The sequence below is a fragment of the Anabrus simplex genome, chromosome 7, assembly GCF_040414725.1.
Source record: "Anabrus simplex isolate iqAnaSimp1 chromosome 7, ASM4041472v1, whole genome shotgun sequence".
In the NCBI taxonomy this organism is placed as follows: Eukaryota; Metazoa; Arthropoda; class Insecta; order Orthoptera; family Tettigoniidae; genus Anabrus; species Anabrus simplex.
In genome coordinates this window covers 85,116,524-85,140,440 of record NC_090271.1, presented here as the reverse complement: position 1 = coordinate 85,140,440, position 23,917 = coordinate 85,116,524, and the positions used below count along the sequence as shown (strand labels likewise).

Here is a 23,917-nt window from a genome sequence, read left to right as displayed (position 1 = left end):
GTACATCTTTATTTTGACACACATCATCTCCTCCATTTCTGATTCAGTTTGGACTATTCTAGCTTGCAAATCCTCCCTAACCATTATCCCACCCGAATATCTACCCCTGCCGGTTCGCCTTTATTTTGCCTTATAATAGACGGTGAGCTCTTCTATTTCTACATTACGTTTCGGTGGAATCCAGGTTTCCACACATGCGAGGATATGCAAGCTACTTAACAACTCTTTAATCATTCTGTAACTTACTTCTAAGGCCTTCAATATTGATGCACCCTACTAGTATTTCTAGTTATTTCTTTCTCCCCTGCCCCTCACTCTGGCTGTTCTTCTTAGACCTCATAATCCTAGTAACACCCAGTTCATCAGGGTTCTCATCTACTGTAAAGTATTAACACATTCCCTATCGAGGCCACCCTCGTTTAAATTACCTTTTCTGTGCCAGAAATCCTTGAGACTCACACGTCTGCGTTTCGGTGTTGCTTCTCTCATGGAGTCAACACTCAGCTGGCGCTGAAGGTCACCAGGACTGCCCTCACTATTAGTTGCCTCTGCGTCTGCTTCTTCCTCTCTCTGTCCTTGTCGCTTCACTACCTGGTCGACACTCGCTGCTCCGCCTTCTGCTGATCCCAGCTGCCTCGTGCGTTCACCTTCCTCCTCTACCAATGTACTCGCTGTGTTGTACATATTCTTTAACTGCTCTACCCCCCATGTTCTGGTCAACTTCCCGTCACCCACCACTAATTTGTTGCGCCTTATGTAGGCCATTAATCCTGCACGCCTAGCTTTTCCTAGGTGGAACTGTAGCATTTTGTGGTTCCTGAAGGCTTCTTTCTCCAGCTCCTGTTTGATCCATAATTTTTCACCTTTCAATCGGCTTGTATTATTCAAAATCTTCCTCATTAGTAGGGTTGATACGAACCTCACTCTCACTGGTCTCTTGCCTTTTGCTTTCCCCATTCTCAGTATCTCGTCTATATCGGCCTGCAGCTAATCTTCAACCTCACGTTAATTAGCTCCAGCACTTTGGATACCAGATCTTCTTTAGTGTCCTCGGGTAGCCCATATATAAAAATATTTTTCCTTCGGGTTTCCTGCTGTCGCTTTTTCTCCTGCCATCTCAATTCTTTTACCTCTTCCTCCATTCTTCGCACCTTATCCCTCAAACTTGATATTTCTTTATTATTTTGGACCACCATTTCTGTCACCTTGCCTATCTCCTCTTTCACTATTTCTCGTAGTTCACTTGATTGCTCTCGTAGTAACTCTCTCAATTGTTCAGCTTGAGCTTGAGCCTTACCGATTTCCCTTATCTTCTCCATTTCTTCTCATCCAACCGCATTATCATGATCAGCTCTGGGGTTCATTTCGTCTCCCCCCCCCACCCAATGACCAAGAACACTGCCATCACTGATGCAGCCATCAAAATTGAAATCAAACTCACCTGCTGTCCGACTCTGCAACCCATGTTGTGCCTTGTGGGCCTGCCTCTACCGTTCCAACGACCTATCGTCGCCCGGTACAATTCTATTGAAATCCCCATGTCAGCACTCACTCACTCACTCAACAACCTTCCTCTTCGCTTACACGATTACAACTGATGAAAATATACTGCATACGTACTAGTGAAACAAAAGCACTTACTACTAACCTGAGGTTGCTCTAAATTGATTGTGCGTACACTTTCGGCAATTTCTTTTTCCTTTGCCCACACTATTGTGCTACTTCATGGACCGCTATAATCACAGGACGCTTCCAACGTCATACATACTCGTCGATGTCAGGAAATCCATCACATCTCATTCTTTTTCTTTCGTCCGTTTTGTAAAATCCACCTTTCCATGATTTTGTAGTTATTTTTTGTGTGTTCACAACGTGTTAAGCGATTTCATTCTTCCTCTTTATTCGTATTTCCAATTCTCGCAGCATTTCTACTTCTTATTGCAAGTGCAATGCACCACGCATTGACATTTTGAAAACGCTGACAGATGAAAGATTCACATTCCAAGGTTGGTGACTTTGGGAAGGGAGAAGGGGAAGATTTGCGGTGGCCAAGTGCGAATGCCCGTAGACAAGCGATGGTCAAGACAATGCCGATCTTTCACTCAATGACAGTCGTAGAGGTAATGGTTAAATCTGTTAAAAATAGCGAGTACCTGACCACAACTAGGAAGCTACAATAAACAAAACTGAGAATACTTGGGAATTATTTGAATGATTCAGTTCGTGAATCCGTTACAAAATTAACTCGCGATAACATCCTCATTTCGAATTATCCAAATTTAAGCTTCGAAAATTTGAATTAAAACTATTTGTCTGTATTGATTAGAATAGGAATTGAAGGAGGAATTAACTTTCAAACGAATTATTCAATTTAATAAGTATTCAATGATGAATTAATCAGAGACCATTGTATTTCGTTCTGTTCCAGGTTGTCGAGCCTGTCACACTGCCGTTTGAACTGGGATTGAACCAAAATGTAGTGTTGTACGAGGTTTGTATCGAACACTGGCCCTCTCGCAACGCCCAGCTCCTCTACACAGTGTGCGTGCTGCTACTCCAGTCAGTCCTCCCTGCTATCGTGGTGGCAACAGTTCACGCGCGCATTGCCGCCTACTTGCACGCGCACGCCAGAACACAGCGTGACTCCCGTCGTGCCCGCAAAGAGCTCCAGCGGAACAGACGGACCACTCTGCTACTGTCGGGTATTGCAATCCTCTTCACCATCAGCTGGCTCCCGCAAGGTAGGAACTTATAAATTTATTGCTGATTTTATTTATATTTCTCAATTAACTTTCTCTTCAATTGCCCACAAAATTGCTAAATTCTTAACGATAATGGGTATAGGGAGAGAAATATTATAAGACGCTTTTAGTGTGAAGGTATAAAGATTATATCGCCGAGAGTTTTTAACATTCGATTGTGTTCAATGTATCGATTGAGTGATAAAAGAAGAGGCTACCTGTTTGCAAAAAATATATATCGTCGTTGCCGGAAGAAAACCTCCTATGTGATAATATTTTTGAGATATACTGACCCGCAGCACATGTATTATGAAGAGCGAGAATGCCTTGAGCATATTCACACAATATTGCACCTTACATGACAGAACTTTACCGGCCAGAGTCCTAAGCTAAAATATTGCACATAGGAGGTTTTGTCCCGGCAGCGACGACATATACACTCAGTTCTAGCACATCAGACAAGAAACACAATGTTGAAAACATCCTAGGGATATTATCTACGAATTTCAGGTAAATAAAATATAATAAATGAGAACATCTTTTATTTATTTATTTCTAAAAATTACTATCCTTTTTTTAATCACCGTTATCTGGTTGATTAGATTAGAAGTTTGCCTTTTTCTACCACTAAGAGCGTTGAGTCATTGCAGAGTGTCACTTAAGCCCTTAAAACTACATCCAGTGTGGATATTTTTCAAAAATTTGAAAAGCACCTGAGGTATTGAACCAAGGAACACATTACAGAAAAAAAATATGTAAATTATTTAATTTGGTTAGGATCTAAATTAAAATAAATGGAGTGAAGAAACAAGAGAATTTAGTTTTCATTTCCAGAACTGCACTTAGGCCTGAAGTAATTTCCAAAATTTGTTTTCTTAGTTTGGTAGAGCTATCCAAGGCTTGCAATTTAAAACCTTTCCAGGTCACATAGCCCTTCAACTTTCGTCACAATTGAGGAAGTAGCTTAATTTTACGTTTTTCCTAGTATAGAGACATTGTGTGTTACGAAATGTTTTCAACGTAAAAATTAAACGAAAATCTGGAAGGGAGTTTTCGTGAAATAGCGCTTCGAAGTAAGGGAAAATTTGTGCTGAATATGTGACACGAATACTCTGTTATGGCGCTGTTTTGACCCCCTCGTTCAGTAGCAGTTTAGCTGCCGTTGTGAGTACACCGTGGTCAGTTGCATAAAATAATAAATGTAATAATGGAAAATAAATATTTGAATAAGATTCGGAAAAAAGACGTGCAAAAGAAATATTTGAAATGAGAAAATTGAATGATGAAGTAATAAAAGAAATGAAGTGAATTCTTTTTCTCCACATAACATGTGTCTTTTATTTCTAGTAAGTAAGTTTACGAACCCTCAGAACTCTACGGCCGTTACAATAATGACAGCCTAGCGCCAAATTTTTATTATCGTCGTTTCGCCTAGAAAAATTTTAGAACTTTGACCAGAAAGGTTCTGTTATCTAGGCTTCAGTTTGCACGAACTGTATCAATGAATTTTCTTTGTGATGCTGCAGGTCAGTATTTTTTCCCCTCAACATTATCACACAACAGTATTTCGAGCAACAACAATATAATAACTTTAATGTTGTTGGTATTACGTACTGCCAACTAAATTTACGGTTTTCTAAGATGCCGAGGTGTCAGAATTTGTGCCACAGGAATTCCTTAACATGTCAGTAAATCTACCGACATGAGACTGATATTTCAGAGCTGGGATAGAACTCAAGAATTGAGCTCAGAAGTCCAGCTTTAAGGGGTAGGTAGAAGCGTTCCTTACCTTATTATAGAATTTCTAGTGATCCAGCCTGGATTAAGAGGGAAGTAATTTTGAATTTATGGTGATAAGCCGTATGAAATATTTTTGACTACTGAGAATTGTCAAACCGAGAGCCTGCTATGTTATGGCATTATTTCACGCGCTCACTGTGTAGCGCTCAGGGGGAAAAGTTCACTGCGTTAAATATTACTAGTGCCAGATCAAAATATTTTTACTTCATAGAAACGACAAGGGAAAAAACGTCTCACTTGATGTAAACTGTAGTTGTTTTCCTCCTGAAGTATGTAAAAACACAAAAAGAAACATCACTGGAGTTTCTGACACTGCTGTTAAATTTAAAGGCTTTAAAACGTCTGGTCTGGTGATGAGGGTGTTAATAGGCACAGCAGATGCCTCCCCTACCGGCCGAACAATAGTATTGAGGGCATCGTCCACTTGCAGGGGCCCACTGGGCGCGCTCGCGCTTGAAGCCTCCCGTAGGCGCTTGCGCTGACGATATACTTTTGATCGTTGTGCACTCGGTTTTTGTCGTACATATCTGATTTTCATCTAATTTTTTTCAGATTATAGCCCTCTTATAAATGGGAGTGTAATGGGATATTTTCTTTGCTTTATTGCTGTTTAAAGTAGGACATGAAAAAATGTCGAACATTTCACAATTTTTTTTAAATAGACGTCCGTCACAAACGGATTTACAAACCGAAATTACTTTAAGGTCCAACTGTATGATGTAGCGGTTAGTGTGATTATCTGACACCCCCGAAGGCCGGGGTTTGGATCCCGGCTCAGCAAACAAATTGAAAAATGGTACGAGGACTGGAACGAGGTCCACTCACACTCGGGAGGTCAAGTGAGTAGAGGGGGGTTCGATTCCCGCCTCAGCCATTGTGGAAGAGGTTTATTCGTGGTATCTCAGCTTTCCAGGCAAATGCTGGGATAGTAGGCTATCTAACTTAAGAGCACGGCCAATTGATTCCCTCTTAGTAGTATAATGCAGGGATTCGGCGGCCTCCGCCTCCGCCCGCCTCCTCCTCCTCCGGCGGGAAATTTGAATTTTGGCGCGAGATTTGAATTTGTAAACAAAGCCACGTGCTTTTTGACAGACAACAACGCATCGCTAACCTCACTGCTGCCATCTTGACGGGCCTAAACCTCACTAGTGCCAACTTAACCTAACTAGCATGAGGTAAACAAAGCCGCGTGTTTTTTGACAGCCACGTGCTTTTTGACAGACAACAACGCATCGCTAACCTCATTACTGCCATCTTGACAGGCCTAAACCTCAGTAGTGCCAACTTAACCTCACTAGCGCGTGGTAAACAAAGCCACGTGCTTTTTGACAGCCACGTGCTTTTTTGACAGCTGCCACTTAACCTAACTAGTGCGAGGTAAACAAAGCCACGTGCTTTTTGACAGCCACGTGCTTTTTGACAGTCAACAACGCATCGCTAACCTCAGTACTGCCATCTTGACAGACCTAAACCTCAGTAGTACCAACTTAACCTAACTAGCGCGTGGTAAACAAATCCACGTGCTTTTTGACAGCTGTCATCCACCATCTTTAAACCACAGAGCACTGTGCTGCCCTCTTTCGTCACCTGTCATCGGCAGTGCTGCCATCTTGACGGGCCTAAACCTTAGTGCTACCAACTTAACCTCACTAGCGTGAGATAAACAAAGCCACGTGCAGCTGTCATCCGCCATCTTTGAGCACCGTGCTGCCCTCTTTAGCTGTAAATTCGTCACCTGTCATCCGCAGTGCTGCCATCTTGGCGGGCCTAAACCTTAGTGCTACCAACTTAATCTCACTAGCGCGAGATAAACAAACCCATGTGCTTTTCTGACAGCTGTCATCCACCATCTTTAATCAACAGAACACCATGCTGCCCTCTATATCTTTGAAATGTGGTGGCGGATAATTTGAAAAATGCTTTTTGATAGCGGCCATCTTTGAGCACCGTGCTGCACTCTATATAGTAGCGGCAATTTGAAAACTTCTAAGTGCCCCTGTTTGATCTATAGAGCACAGCGCTGTCCTCTTTAGCTACTTACCTTTGAAATGTGGTGGCGGATAATTTGAAAAATGCTTTTTGACAGCAGCCATCTTTGAACACCGTGCTGCCCTCTTTAGCTAGATACCTGCGGTGGCAGGCAATTCCACATGACAGCAGCCATCTTTAATCAAGAGAGCACCGTGCTGCCCTCTATGTGGTGGCGGCAATTTGAAAAATTCTACATGCTCTTGTTTGGAAACAAACCCACGCGCTTTTTTGACAGCCGTCATCCGCCATCTTTAATCAACAGAGCACAGTGCTGCCCTCTATGTGGTGGCGGCAAATTCCACGTGCTCTTGTTTGGAAACAAAGCCACGTGCTTTTTGACAGCTGTCATCCACCATCTTTAATCAATAGAGCACTGTGCTGCCCTCTTTAGCTAGATACCTTTGAAATGTGGTGGCGGCAAATTCTACGTGCTCTACAAAGCCACGTGCAGCTGTCATCCACCATCTTTAATCAATAGAGCACTGTGCTGCGGGCAATTTCGTCAGCTGTCATCCGCCATCTTTAATCCACAGAGCACAGTGCTGCTCTCTGTAGTAGCGGGTAATTTGAAAAGTTCTGTTAGCTGTCATCCGCCATCTTTAATCAAGAGAGCACCGTGCTGCCATCTTTAGCTAGATACCTTTGAAATGTGGTGGCGGAAAATTCCTACGTGCTCTTGTTTGGAAACAAACTCGCGTGCTTTTTGACAGCTGTCACCCGCCATCTTACATCGCAAACCTCAGTGCTACACTCTTTAGTTGAAATATGGTGGCGGATAATTTAAAAAGAAAAATTCTACAGCAGCCATCTCTCGACGCTAATTGCATAAGATGGCGGCTATACATGACTCCTTAAGGGTGCTTACGCAAGATGGCTGCTATACACAGGTTCTTATGAGACGCCCTTGGGATGCTTACGCAAGATGGCAGTTATACATGGCTCCTTATGAGATGCCCTAGGGATGCTTGCTCAAGATAGCGACTGCTCTTATGGGATGGCTTAAGTGTCCTTGCACAAGATGACTAGAGATGCCCTAAGGATGCTTGCGCAAGATGGCGGACGCAAGATGGCGGCTATACACGACTCCTTATGAGACTCCTTAAGGGTGCTTGCGCAAGATGGCTGCTGCTCTTAGCTTAGAGGCTAACGCGTCGTGCTAGTTCGATTCATTAAATTTGGGGCTTAAATGCAAAATGTTAAATATCTCGAAAGGGATGCATCGTAGAGCAAAACGGACAAAAAAATTTCTGCCCAGTACCTCGGTTCGCAATACGAGGAACAAGAAAAACATAGTCTAATGATGAGATCAACGGTTCGGTTCCTACTTAGGCCCTTTGGCATTCGCTCTGTTTTAGCTTGTATTGAAGCAAGTATTCGTAACATGATCAGGTTTAGCTATGGTAGAGAGTATAACGTGCCGTGCAGGTTCGATTCATTAAATTTAGGGCTTAAATGCAAAATGTTAAATATCTCGAAAACGGTGCATCGTAGAGCAAAACCTGATACCTAGGTTTACAGTATCAGGAACAAGAAAAAAAACATAGTCTAATGATGAGATCGACGGTTCGATCACTACTTAGGCCCTTTGGCATTGGCGGCTATGTAATTCTACAAGATGGCGGCTATACATAGCTTCTTATGAGACAGCTTAAGAGCGCTTGCACAAGATGGCTGCTGCTCTTATGAGACTCCCTAGGGGTGCTTGCGCAAGGTAGCAGCGACAAGACGGTGACTATATACAGCTGCTTATGATACGGCCTAGAGGTGCTCACACAAGTTGGTGGCTGCTCTGATGAAGAAAGCTAGCTTTGCATCGTGCAGGTATCTTTACAGCACTAAACCTCATACCTTTGAAATGTGGTGGCGGGTAATTTGAAAAATTCGACGTGCTTTTTCATAAGCTGTTAAGGCCTCCTCTTATGTCAAGGCATAGCTCCATCGAACAAGTTTAAACCTGCATCGGGATAGCTAGAGTAAGCGCGTGCTGCAGTGATGACGTCATTATGCATGTTTAGACTTGAAAATCACAGAAGAAACGTAACAAGGCTGGAATCGAAAACTGCACTCTATGCTGTTAACTTTATCATGTGATCGAAACATTGATTGAAGTATTTAGAACACGCAATAAGTAGAACCAAACACTGTACTCGATACAACATGTCAGGGGATATCTTTGTTCTAAGAAGATTAGTTTACCGCACATTCCTTGGCTAAAGGGCTAATAGGCTAAAGGGCTAATGGGCTAAAGGGCTAATGGGCTAAAGGGCTAAAGGGCTAATGGGCTAAAGGGCTAAAGGGCTAAAGGTGCAACAACCTCATCGATCGCTATCAGCAAGAACGCTTGTACTTTGTTAAGTGTAGAAAATTAATCTTTATTTGTAAATGGTTTCATGTTCAGAACAAGGAATGGAACCTAGGGGTTACGTCTTACCTAATAAAATCCCCGAGGTGCGATGAGTTACGTTTTTCGAACTAGTGTTTGGAACACTGAACTTTTCAAGATGATAGCAGAGAGTTTAGCAATGGTCTGTTGTTGGATTATAAATTCCGCGCTACAACATGCATAAGGTAGCAGCCTTGAGGTTTACCGCCGTAAAGATGGCAAGAGTGAGGTTAGCAATGTTCCGTTGTTGGATTTTAAATTCCGCGCTATAACATGCATAAGGTGGCAGCCTTGAGGTTTACCGCCGTAAAGATGGCAGCAGTGAGGTTAGCGACGCTCTATTGTCCTTCAAAGTTAGGTTAGGGTTCGTCAAGAAGACAGCTGTGAAAAACGCACGTGGCTATATTTACCAAACAAGAGCACATGGCTGTGACGTCACGGTCATGTAGTATGCTGCGTCAGCGTGAAACGATCAATGTCTACACCTACGTAGTTAACACTCTGCTATGTTAACAAGATTTTTTACACATAAGTATTCTTTATGCTTTACGTTCGTGTACATAGGTTATGTTAAGATAGCACCAGATACAAGCGATGGTCACACGCTCTAGTAGAAGATGCATGCATTATCAAAACGCTTTTAAACATTGCTATTCTTACCGCTGCCATGTTCACAAGATTTTTAAACATCGCTATTCTTTGTACTTTAAGTTCATGCACATAGGCTATGCTAAGATAGCAGCACAAACACATGCGAACTTTGTACATTCTAGTGGAATAAGTTTAGTACTGCGTGCATTATAGATACATGATGTGTACGTGTATTTAAACATGGCTATACTTAATGCTGCTGTCATGTTTACAAGATTTTTATACATTGCTATTCGTTATGCTTTAAGTTCGTGCACACACAAGCGATAGTCTTACGCTCTAGCAGAAAAAGTTTAGTACGATAGTCGATACATACATTATCGATAGGTGATGTGTACATGCTTTAGAACATAGCTCTTCTTTGTGCTTTAAGTTCATGCACATAGGTTAGGGATACACAAAAGCGATTGCTACATGCTCTAGCGGAAGAAGCCTAGTACGATACTCGATGCATGTAAAATCGATAGGTTATGCTAAGATAACAGCATACGTACACGATTTTAGCACAATCTAATAAGAAAAGTTTAGTATGATAGTCGTTTCATGCAAAATCAATAAGGAATATGCACGCGCTTTGAAACAATGCTATTCTTTGTACTTTAAGTTCATGCGTACAGGTTATGCTAAGATAGCAGCACAATCTAGCGCAAGAAGTTTAGTACGATATTTGTTGCTTGCAAAATCGATAGGTAATGTGTACACGCCTTGAAACATGGCTATTCTTTGTACTTTAAGGTTATGCTAAGATAGCAGCACAATCTAGCGGGAGAAGTTTAGTAAGAGATTCGATGCATGCAAAATCAATAAGGAATATGCACACGCTTTGAAACATGGCTATTCTTTGTACTTTAAGGTCATGCGTATAGGTTATGCTAAGGTAGCAGCACAATCTAGAGGAAGAAATTAAGTACGAGAGTCGATGCTTGCAAAATCGATAAGTAATATGTACACGCTTTGAAACATGGCTATTCTTTGTACTTTAAGTTCATGTGTATAAGTTATACTAAGATAGCAGCATAATCTAGCGGAAGAAGTTTAGTACGGGAGTCGATGCATGTAATATCAATAAGTAAAATGCACACGCTTTGAAACATGGCTGTTCTTTGTACTTTAAGGTTATGCGTATAGGTTATGCTAAGGTAGCAGCACAATCTAGAGTAGGAAGTTTAGTACGAGAGTCGATGCTTGCAAAATCGATAAGTAATATGTGCACGCTTTGAAACATACCTATGCTTTATACTTTAAGTTCATGTGTATAAGTTATGCTAAGATAGCAGCACAATCTAGTAGAAGAAGTTTAGTACGGGGGTCGATGCATGTCATATCAATAAGTAATATGCACACGCTTTAAAACATGGCTATTCTTTGTACTTTAAGGTCATGCGTATAGGTTATGCTAAGGTAGCAGCACAATCTAGAGGAAGAAGTTTAGTATGAGAGTCGATGCTTGCAAAATCGATAGGTAATGTGTACACGCTTTGAAACATGGCTATTCTTTGTACTGTAAGTTAATACGTATAGCTTATGCTAAGATAGTAGCACGATCTAGCGGAAGAAGTTTAGTACGAGAGTCGATATATGCAATATCGATAGTTGATGTGTACACGCTTTGAAACATGACTATTCATTGTACTTTAAGTTCATGGGTATAGGTTATGCTAAGATAGCAGCACAATCTAGCTGAATAAGTTTAGTACGAATTTGTTGCATGCAAAATCGATAGGTGATGTGTACAGGCTTTGAAACATGGCTTTTCTTTGCACTGTAAGTTCATGTGTATAAAATTATGCTAAGAGAGCAGCACAACCTAGCGGAAGAAGTTTAGTACGATATTTGTTGCATGCAAAGTCGATAGGTAATGTGTACACGCTTTGAAACATGGCTATTCTTTGTACTTTAAGGTCATGCTAAGATAGCAGCACAATCTAGCGGAAGAAGTTAAGTACGAGAGTCGATGCATGCAAAATCGATAGGTGATGTGTACAGGCTTTGAAACATGGCTATTCATTGTACTTTAATTTTATGTGTATAGGTTATGCTAAGATAGCAGCACAATCTAGCTGAAGAAGTTTAGTACGATAGTCGATGCATGTAAAATCGAAAGGTGATGTGTACACGCTTTAAAACATGGCTATTCATACTGCTGCTCTGTTCCCAAGTTTTATAAACATAGCTAATCATAATGCTGCTCTTAACGACGTCGAGCTAAGGATTGATTACGTGACCGTGACGTCACGACCACGTGCTCTTGTTTGGTAAACATAGCCACGTGCGTTTTTCACAGCTGTCTTCTTGACGAACCCCTACCTCACTTTGAAGGACAATAGAGCGTCGCTAACCTCACTGCTGCCATCTTTACGGTAGTAAACCTCAAGGCTGCCACCTTATGCATGTTATAGCGCGGAATTTAATATCCAACAACGGAACATTGCTAACCTCACTCTTGCCATCTTTACGGCGGTAAACCTCAAGGCTGCTACCTTATGCATGTTGTAGCGCGGAATTTATAATCCAACAACAGACCATTGCTAAACTCTCTGCTATCATCTTGAAAAGTTCAGTGTTCCAAACACTAGTTCGAAAAACGTAACTCATCGCACCTCGGGGATTTTATTAGGTAAGACGTAACCCCTAGGTTCCATTCCTTGTTCTGAACATGAAACCATTTACAAATAAAGATTAATTTTCTACACTTAACAAAGTACAAGCGTTCTTGCTGATAGCGATCGATGAGGTTGTTGCACCTTAGCCCTTTAGCCCTTTAGCCCATTAGCCCTTTAGCCCATTAGCCCTTTAGCCCATTAGCCCATTAGCCCATTAGCCCTTTAGCCAAGGAATGTGCGGTAAACTAATCTTCTTAGAACAAAGATATCCCCTGACATGTTGTATCGAGTACAGTGTTTGGTTCTACTTATTGCGTGTTCTAAATACTTCAATCAATGTTTCGATCACATGATAAAGTTAACAGCATAGAGTGCAGTTTTCGATTCCAGCCTTGTTACGTTTCTTCTGTGATTTTCAAGTCTAAACATGCATAATGACGTCATCACTGCAGCACGCGCTTACTCTAGCTATCCCGATGCAGGTTTAAACTTGTTCGATGGAGCTATGCCTTGACATAAGAGGAGGCCTTAACAGCTTATGAAAAAGCACGTCGAATTTTTCAAATTACCCGCCACCACATTTCAAAGGTATGAGGTTTAGTGCTGTAAAGATACCTGCATGATGCAAAGCTAGCTTTCTTCATCAGAGCAGCCACCATCTTGTGTGAGCACCTCTAGGCCGTATCATAAGCAGCTGTGTATAGTCACCGTCTTGTCGCTGCTACCTTGCGCAAGCACCCCTAGGGCGTCTCATAAGAGCAGCAGCCATCTTGTGCAAGCGCTCTTAAGCTGCCTCATAAGAAGCTATGTATAGCCCCCATCTTGTAGAATTAGATAGCTGCCAATGCCAAAGGGCCTAAGTAGTGATCGAACCGTCGATCTCATCATTAGACTATGTTTTTTTTCTTGTTCCTGATACTGCAAACCTAGGTATCAGGTTTTGCTCTACGATGCACCGTTTTCGAGATATTTAACATTTTGCATTTAAGCCCTAAATTTAATGAATCGAACCTGCACGGCACGTTATACTCTCTACCATAGCTAAACCTGATCATGTTACGATTACTTGCTTCAATACAAGCTAAAACAGAGCGAATGCCAAAGGGCCTAAGTAGGAACCGAACCGTTGATCTCATCATTAGACTATGTTTTTCTTGTTCCTCGTACTGCGAACCGAGGTACTGGGCAGAAATTTTTTTGTCCGTTTTGCTCTACGATGCGCGCTTTCGAGATATTTAACATTTTGCATTTAAGTCCCAAATTTAATGAATCGAACTAGCACGACGCGTTAGCCTCGAAGCTAAGAGCAGCAGCCATCTTGCGCAAGCACCCTTAAGGCGTCTCATAAGGAGTCGTGTATAGCCGCCATCTTGCGTCCGCCATCTTGCGCAAGCATCCTTAGGGCATCTCTAGTCATCTTGTGCAAGGACACTTAAGCCATCCCATAAGAGCAGTCGCTATCTTGAGCAAGCATCCCTAGGGCATCTCATAAGGAGCCATGTATAACTGCCATCTTGCGCAAGCATCCCAAGGGAGTCTCATAAGAACCTGTGTATAGCAGCCATCTTGCGTAAGCACTCTTAAGGAGTCATGTATAGCCGCCATCTTATGCAATTAGCGTCGAGAGATGGCTGCTGTAGAATTTTTCTTTTTAAATTATCCGCCACCATATTTCAACTAAAGAGTGTAGCACTGAGGTTTGCGATGTAAGATGGCGGGTGACAGCTGTCAAAAAGCACGCGAGTTTGTTTCCAAACAAGAGCACGTAGGAATTTTCCGCCACCACATTTCAAAGGTATCTAGCTAAAGATGGCAGCACGGTGCTCTCTTGATTAAAGATGGCGGATGACAGCTAACAGAACTTTTCAAATTACCCGCTACTACAGAGAGCAGCACTGTGCTCTGTGGATTAAAGATGGCGGATGACAGCTGACGAAATTGCCCGCAGCACAGTGCTCTATTGATTAAAGATGGTGGATGACAGCTGCACGTGGCTTTGTAGAGCACGTAGAATTTGCCGCCACCACATTTCAAAGGTATCTAGCTAAAGAGGGCAGCACAGTGCTCTATTGATTAAAGATGGTGGATGACAGCTGTCAAAAAGCACGTGGCTTTGTTTCCAAACAAGAGCACGTGGAATTTGCCGCCACCACATAGAGGGCAGCACTGTGCTCTGTTGATTAAAGATGGCGGATGACGGCTGTCAAAAAGCGCGTGGGTTTGTTTCCAAACAAGAGCATGTAGAATTTTTCAAATTGCCGCCACCACATAGAGGGCAGCACGGTGCTCTCTTGATTAAAGATGGCTGCTGTCATGTGGAATTGCCTGCCACCGCAGGTATCTAGCTAAAGAGGGCAGCACGGTGTTCAAAGATGGCTGCTGTCAAAAAGCATTTTTCAAATTATCCGCCACCACATTTCAAAGGTAAGTAGCTAAAGAGGACAGCGCTGTGCTCTATAGATCAAACAGGGGCACTTAGAAGTTTTCAAATTGCCGCTACTACATAGAGTGCAGCACGGTGCTCAAAGATGGCCGCTATCAAAAAGCATTTTTCAAATTATCCGCCACCACATTTCAAAGATATAGAGGGCAGCATGGTGTTCTGTTGATTAAAGATGGTGGATGACAGCTGTCAGAAAAGCACATGGGTTTGTTTATCTCGCGCTAGTGAGATTAAGTTGCTAACACTAAGGTTTAGGCCCGCCAAGATGGCAGCACTGCGGATGACAGGTGACGAATTTACAGCTAAAGAGGGCAGCACGGTGCTCAAAGATGGCGGATGACAGCTGCACGTGGCTTTGTTTATCTCACGCTAGTGAGGTTAAGTTGGTAGCACTAAGGTTTAGGCCCGTCAAGATGGCAGCACTGCCGATGACAGGTGACGAAGGAGGGCAGCACAGTGCTCTGTGGTTTAAAGATGGTGGATGACAGCTGTCAAAAAGCACGTGGATTTGTTTACCACGCGCTAGTTAGGTTAAGTTGGTACTACTGAGGTTTAGGTCTGTCAAGATGGCAGTACTGAGGTTAGCGATGCGTTGTTGACTGTCAAAAAGCACGTGACTGTCAAAAAACACGTGGCTTTGTTTACCTCGCACTAGTTAGGTTAAGTGACAGCTGTCAAAAAAGCACGTGGCTGTCAAAAAGCACATGGCTTTGTTTACCACGCGCTAGTGAGGTTAAGTTGGTACTACTGAGGTTTAGGTCTGTCAAGATGGCAGTACTGAGGTTAGCGATGCGTTGTTGACTGTCAAAAAGCACGTGGCTGTCAAAAAACACGCGGCTTTGTTTACCTCATGCTAGTTAGGTTAAGTTGGCACTAGTGAGGTTTAGGCCCGTCAAGATGGCAGCAGTGAGGTTAGCGATATGTTGTTGTCTGTCAAAAAGCACGTGGCTTTGTTTACAAATTCAAATCTCGAGCCAAAATTCAAATATCCCGCGGGAGGAGGAGGAGGAGGAGGAGGCGGAGGCCGCCGAATCCCTGCATTATACTACTCCTCTTCCTTGCCTATCACTTGCAATCTTCCCCATTATCCACAAGGCCCTTGTTCAACATAGCAGGGGAGGCCTCCTGGGCAAGGTACTGGTCCTCCTCCCAAGTTGTGTCCCCGACCAAATGTCTCATGCTTCAAAATACTGACCTTGAGGCTGTAGAGTTGGGATCCGTCGCTGATTCCGAGGGAAAGCCAACCCTGGATGGTAAATGGTTTAATTAATAATAACACTTATCATGAATATTATTGTGTTAATGAGTTGTATAGGGTATAATACAGGCTTTCAAGCAACACATTGGTTTTCGAAATCGGACTGGTGGTTCCGAATTTATAACGATTACACTCGAGCATAAGGTGGTCTAATTTGGCAGCCATCTTATTTTCGCGGGTGACGCCAGAGAATTGTTTTGTTCTGTTGTGTTCTAATTTGCAACAATATAATTGCAATGTCCATATAGTTAGAATATACTGACACTTAAGCGTTGCAAAGTAGTGACACGCTTTGTTACAGGCGTTTCGGTGGTAGTACACACCCAGCGCCTGATCGAAAAGAGAGACGTTTTAGCATCAAAATAATAATGAGCACGTGGTATTGCATGTTCCTCTCGTTTAATATTTTTATCAGACATAATGTTAATTATTACCCAATATATTTTACCTTCCATGTAGACTGAAACATTGCGAATATCCTCAATCATTATATTTACAAGTTGAAATGTTTCCCCACGTAATTCAGTGTGGGTCTTTTCTAACGCCCTTCCGGCCGCATGACTGTTTTACAGCTCGTCATGCGCTATTAGAATAACTCATGATCTTTCACTTAAACGAGTGTGGATCAGTAGTAGCGTGCCATCTTTCGGAAACCTTCCTGGCGGAGGGACTCCTTTCTGAAGTGCGGAAGAAAGACATTACATACTAAACAACGTCGGTATGTGAAAGAACTCTGGGGACACATTCGTATTTACCTCAATGAATTTCATAAATTCAGCTGTAGATCGCCAAAGGGAGATCTGGTTTACTCTATCATCTAGTAGGAAAAAAAAAACAAAAAAAATTGATGCAGAGGCATCTTAAAGAGCGTAAAATTGAAACGCTTGCCCACAGTAACGCATCCATGTAAATCACATACAGTGCAGGAATATTTTACCGAGCGATTTGAACCTGCGGTTAGGGTCGCGCAGCTGTGAGCTTTTATTCTGGAGATGGTGGGTTCGAACCCCACTGCGGCAAACCTCAAGATCATTTCCCATGGTTCCCCAATATTTCACGTAGGAAATGCTCACGCTGTACCTTAATTAACACCACGGTCGCTTGCTTCTTACTCCTAAGACTTTCCAATTCCACAGTTGCCATCTGTACGACGTAAGGAAAACAATGTAATTTGTTTTTAATCTTAAGATATTTTGATTAGGTTTGCATTATTAATCTCAAAATATGCTCTCTGATGTTAAGGTTGATTTTTGATTGCAAATGATGAACACTGAGGGTTTACATATACCGTCATAGATTGTTCTTGCATCCGGGAGGTAGAGGGTTCGAATCCCACTGTCGGCAGCCCTGACATTTTTTTTCTGTGGTTCCCCATTTTCACACATTAATTAAGACCACTGCCGATTCCTTCCCATTCCTAGCCCTTTACTATCCTACCGTCGCAATAAGACTTCTCTGTGTCCGTGCAACGTAAAGCAAATTATAAAAACTACTTTTCAAATTGAGACCTTCATACTCAACTACATATATAGAAGTTGAGGGTTTAAACCACGTAAACCAAGAAAGCACATGGATGGTCATTTCCAGGAATATGATGAAATATTTCTGGTTTGCAAGCCGATTTACACATAACTGACAGCTAAATACTTGTATAACTCCTTCATATACTCGTAGTACATCGCTTCGGATACGAGGTATGTTACGGCATGAAGAGTGGGATACTTTTCCAGTAAGAACATAAAATAAAAAGTAACGTTAAACAAATTAATATTATTCACTTTCTAAACAATCAGGGGAAAGCAAGTCACAGACGTAATCGTATTTTGAACTGAATATTATAAACTGCATGTATTAATAATTTATAGGTAGTTGTTTCCAATATTATAGGAACTAAAATAAAATTAATAAATTAGTAGAGAGCCCACACTGCTCAGCAGCATTTGTTACAAGTAGATCGGATATAAAATTGCTCTATGCGCTGCCCGGGCACAATTTTGAACGTTAACTTTTAGAATTTATATTACCTGTTAATTATGTGTGAAGTGTATTTTTTTATTTCTTTATTGTGACGTTGGCTGATAATGTACGATTTTCTCTTTTACAATATGTTCAATATCGCACCGACACAGATAGGTCTTATGGCGAAGATGAGATAGGAAAGGACTAGGAGTGGGAAGGAAGCGGACGTGGCTTTAATAAAAGTACAGCCCCAGCATTTGCGTGGTGTGAAAATGGAAAACCACCTTTAGACTGCTAACGGTGCGGTTCGAAGCCACTATCCCCCGAACGAAAGCTAACGGCTAAATGACGCAAACCACGTAGCCACTTCCTCGATTTTTACAAACTATTCTGTAGGATTATTTGGTTTCGCTTGGTACTTTGCCCTTGTGGCAGCCCAGATTAACTGAGAAGTAGTTGATTTTTTAAAACAATGAAGAAAATTTTATCAACAATTTAAAAAATTCAATTGAGGATATTTTTACAGTGAAACTTGCTAGGGATCTCCAGACCAAAGGTGCGAAGTTAATAGGCCTAACTCTGATCTCTCAGGCATAAATGCAGTGGAATGAGAATTACGGAAACTTGACAGCAAGTGATATTCTTTAGTAAATAACGTGCCAGCTTAATTAAACTTCCTTTCCCTTAATATTAAGTGATACCACAGAAAGTAAGCCGATTTTTAAAAATATATCATTACGTGTACATTTAATGCTGGTTACAGTTTTTTTTTATAATGCTATTTGTTCGGGGCGTCGTCCCATGTGGATCTTTCGCCCCTACTGACACCACATTGTAAGAACCCGCGTGTGAGTGGAATGGCGGTAGTGTGGAATGTGCCGGGCTGAGTGGCTCAGACGGTTAAGGCGCTGGCCTTCTGGCAGGTTCGATCCTGGCTCAGTCCGGTGGTATTTGAAGGTGCTCAAATACGACAGCCTCGTGTCGGTAGATTTACTGGCACGTAAAGGAACTCATGTGGGACTAAATTCCGGCAACTCGGCGTCTTCGAAGACCGTAAAAGTAGTTAGTGGGACGTAAAATAAATAACATTATTATTTATTAGTGTGGAATGTTGTGTGTGAGGAAACGAAGATTAAGTACATGATTAAGGACAGGATTTGTGACAAATACCCAGTCCCCAGGACAGGGATACTAATCATTACAATTAAAAAACCCTCACCCGGCCGGGAATCGAGCCCGGGGCCGCCGGGTGACAGGTGAATGCGCTGCCCCCTACACCGCGGGGCCGAACCGTGGTTTCTGTACTTTATGCTAATTGATAATGGTACTTCATTGTACTGAATTCGGTGTTTAATGTTTTTTTCTTTTAAAAACATTTTACATTCCTATGGCAGATGTTGGTAAACGTTCATAATTTTCAGTTTTGCTGTTGTTGGAGTTACGTAGGTCGATTATGTGTTCGTGATTTACATAATTTTTAAACAATAAATAATATCATTTGGTGGGTTTGTTCTGTGTAAACGCAGTTAATTGTTGAATATAATAGTACTTCTGTACGGAAATTATTATGAACATTATCAGCGTTAATAATTTTATCTAGAACTTACGTCCATCGCATTACAGCAGACCGAAAATCTAATCCAAGGGCAATGACGCAAGACAATCCCCATGATGGATTCTGCATTACGGTCTGATATGTCGTAGTTGGTCTCATACCGTCCCGTAGTCGTCTTTCTCTTAGCAGCTTGTAAGTTAGTAGCAACGTTCTGCCATCTGGTGAATATATCTGGACGCTGAGAAGGCTTAGATAATCAAAGAGTATCTAGTATATAGTATTCCCCCTGATCAGGGGAAGTGTACACTCTCTGGTTTGAGAGGCAGCAATCAAACATGGATGCATACAATCACATTACTAAGGAGGAAAATCACATGTATCAGAATATTAATGAAAGTGTTAGTCGCTTAGCAACCTGCTAAGTACAGAATGTATTGCGGGTTAGGGTAGGCCTCCGCCTGCAATTTTTGGAATGAAAATTTAATGACTTGATTTTATGATTACTTAAAGTTGGCTGAATTTAGAGACCTATCAGTGTCTCATTACTCACCGGCAGGCAAATCCGGAGAGAATATAATAAAATCGAAGGAAATCGGTACAGTAGAATGGACAGATTTGCCAAAGCTGTTTTAGTAAACTCTTTTAATATACAGAGTTATTCACCTAACACGTTACACAGAAATAACTTCTAAACCATTAAGGATATCAGCATTCTGTTTCCATATTCGTAAATGGTACGCCGGGTCCTGTTAAATAACGTGCTACTTAGTCTCATGGGGTGATTAACAATCGAGATATTGATACTAACTCCATATTTTTAAATGGAACTGAACAAATTCATACAGCTGATTTAAAAGTTCATCTGCGTACAAGTTCAAATATGTAAGTATTTTCAAAATCGGACAATTACTTTTTGAGATATAAGTAAGAACAGCATACGCTGTTTTGCATGCCGCATCAGACGGCGTGAAGTTGGGCAAGGACATATTGAGACGCAAGCAGTTTCCTGGGAGTGAGTTCAGCCGCAGAATGGATACCAGGCATGTAAGCACCTTGCACACATGTGATGGGTTTGCAAAGTGTGTATGACAGGCGAACACATGACAGTACAGAAAGGGTTGATGCGTTTAAAAGGAATAAAATAAGTACTTTATCTTGAAAGGAACATAACGAAAGCTATAATTGTCACTGTTTTTAGTGTACAGTTCATACTACTCTATGAGTTAAGAAACAAACATAACACCAAACGCCGGAAAAGCTCCTTTTAGAAAAGCAAATGTTCAATTCTGATCGTGGTGAAATGACAGTATTTATGTCTTATTTTACACGCATTAATCCCCGCAGAGCTCCAGCGCGACTGTAGTAGCGTGCATTCATGAGATCGTAGGTTCGAGTCCTGCCTCGCCCAACCTGAAAGTGATTTTCATGGTGTCCCATGTTCAACACCAGGCAAATAACGGATAGGTACCTTTGTGATAGGCCACGGCCGACTTCCTTTCCAAATCCTTCCCATTCCCATCCGTGAGAAAAAACGCTAAACTGAGCGCAACCTATTACGTGTCAAAACAAAACAATACAACTTTAATCTCCCTTCCCCGTTGTGTATTCGCCAGTCTTAGGATAACGTTGCACACCCAGGGTATATTACGGTACATCACATTATGTTTACAGTACATGCCTGGTATCCGTTTTGTGGCTGGAATCAAGGCCAGGAAGCAACTTGCCCTCAATATGTCCTTGCCCGACTTCACACCGTCTGATTCGGCATGCAAAACCGCGCATGATGTTCTTATTTATATATCAAAAAGTAATTGTCCGATTTCCAATATACTTACATATTTGATCTTGTACGCAGTTGAACGTTTAGACCAGCTGTATGAATTCGTGCCGTTCTATTTAAAAACATGGAGTTAGTATCAATATCTCGGTTATTAATCATCCCATCAGATTAAGTAATACGTTATTTTACAAGATCCTGGGTACTATTTACGAGTATGAAAACAGAATGCCGATATCTTTAATGGTTTAGAAGTTATTTCTGTGTAACGTGTTAGGTGAATAACCCTGTATAGATATGTGTTAATTTGCATCCAATAAACAAGTGACATTGACCTTTCAAATATGCATTTTCGAAGTCTGTATAGGCAACATCAGTTCTTCCGTTGTTATTCAAGACAGCACACAGTGTGTGAGTAAATACCATAAGATCTATAATAACATATCTATTAGGCATAAATCCATGCTGAAATTAAGAAATTCCTGAGTTAATATCAGTATGGATTTTATGATAGAGTACATCGTCGCTGCCAGAACAAAACTTCCTATGTGAAATATTTTAGCTTAGAACTTTGGCCGTTAAGGTTCTGTTATCTAAGGTGCAATATTGTGTGTATATTGTCAAGGCATTCTTGCTATTCATAATGTATGTGCTGCGGGTGAGTATATCTCTAAAAGTATTATCACATAGGAGGTTTTGTCCCGGCAACGACGATATGCTTGTATACTTTTCCAGTGTTATCAATAATGGAAACAGGACTGTGGTTAGAAATATTTTCGAAATTACCAATCTTTAGAACTTGTGTCATTTTTGATATTTCTAAGTTGCAGTCCTTTCCGGCTCCTTGGTTGCATTGCCATCGTCGAATTAGGGACTCAGTTCTCGACAAGTTGGGGATTTTAGCCTCCTTTGTTTAATTTCTCTCGCTCCGCAACTGCTTTCTTTTCTCAATTTACCATATTGCACCTGCAAAAAAACGCAATGTGAAATATTTCAACTTAGAACTTTGGCTGGTAAGGATCTGTCATACAAGGTTCAATATTTTGCGATAACTTTAAAGAGTTACCGTTCTTAACGAGATCTGTACTGCAGGTTATTATTTATCAAAAACTTCGTTACACATCAGTTTTATGCAGACATATAGATGATATTCATGATCATAAACATATCACTCACCACAGAAACATGCAGTAAGTAATACAGAGTATATATCTCCACAGAATATATTCACGGTAATCTGTAACTACCGTAAGAGGAAACTAATAGGGGTAACTCGCAGGGAATCTCAAATTCAGACTTCCTCAACTGAAAGTACCAGAAAGGAAGAACCAAAATAGCCACGACAGACGTGAAAGTGAAAAAAAAATATTTAGGTCGACAAACTATCAGTGATGTTTCTAGTGGCATTGTGTTGACTATGCTGTACCTAACAACTGGTTACAACACAAAATGTATTTTCACACAATATATACATTTGACGCTCGAGCATACATGTCATGAACGTTCAGAACCTTCCTGGCAATCCAATAACACAGCGGAGAGAAGTAGCTCTCCACAAACTCTAGCAAGGAAGAAGGAGAGATGAAATTCTTAATGGAATCCCTGTTCAAACCGTTCGATAGGATTGACAAGTGCTCGGGCGGGAGTCACAATTCTATTAAAAGAATACACAAACCGAAGAAAGACCTCCTCTAGTATTTGGTAGGGGAAAAGTTGTGGGTCGGCTAACATATTGAATTAAACTCCACTTCAGTCGTATGGTTTTGAAAATGTCGTAAATGAACCGAACAAAAGTGAAAATGTGCTTGACACCTAAACGTGCTGACAGACATTAAGATACAAAAAGGCATTCACGAGGGGGCACCAAATACACAGGGGAAGTCCGTGTAATTTGGAAGTTGGACCTCTTAACTTTAAACGTCCGTAACCCTATAGACTTGAATTCAAATTTTTTATATTTTATACACGATAATTAGTACAATGTATCAAATTATTGTGCGAAAATAAATGTTAATATTATTTTTAGGATGTGTTTAAAAGTAATATTTACTTTAACGTTTAGTATCATCTAATTTGGACCGATAGCGTGTAACTTGACCAGGAGATCGTCTAATTTGGACTGGTAGATATAAACACTGCCCGCCTCTGTGGTGTAGTGGTTAGTGTGATTAGCTTCCACCCCCGGAGGCCCGGGTTCGATTCCCGGCTCTGCCACCCAATTTGAAAAGTGGTACGAGGGCTTTAACGGGGTCCACTCAGCCTCAGGAGGTCAACTGAGTAGAGGGGGTTTCGATTCCCACCTTAGCCATCCTGGAAGTGGTTTTGGTGCTTTCCCACTTCTCCTCCAGGCAAATGCCGGGATGGTACTTAACTTAAGGCCACGGTCGCTTCCTTCCCTCTTCCTTGTATACCCATTCCAATCTTCCCATCCCCCCGCAAGGCCCCTGTTCAGCATAGCATGTGAGGCCGCCTGAGCGAGGTACTGGTCATCCTCCTCACTTGTATCCCTCGACCCAAAGTCTGAATCTCCAGGACACTGCCCTTGAGACGTTAGAGGTGTGATCCCTCGTTGAGTCCGAGGGAAAAACCAACGCTGTTGGGTAACCTGATTAAGAAAGAAAGATATAAACATCTACAAGTTATTTAATTAATTTATTATGAAATACTAAGCAATAAAATGCGACACTATGAATTGTATTCTTCACTTTTGGCATGT

General features: G+C 41.5%; 1 protein-coding gene across 1 annotated transcript in view; it reads left to right on the top strand.

Moving 5' to 3' along the window:
- LOC136877707 (neuropeptide Y receptor type 2) overlaps nucleotides 1–23,917 on the top strand; it is a 981,897-nt gene that overhangs the window by 583,155 nt on the left and 374,825 nt on the right. The window contains exon 3 of the mRNA XM_068228711.1: nucleotides 2,429–2,741. Coding sequence (XP_068084812.1) covers nucleotides 2,429–2,741 — 313 coding nt within the window. The remainder of the gene's footprint in view (nucleotides 1–2,428; nucleotides 2,742–23,917) is intronic.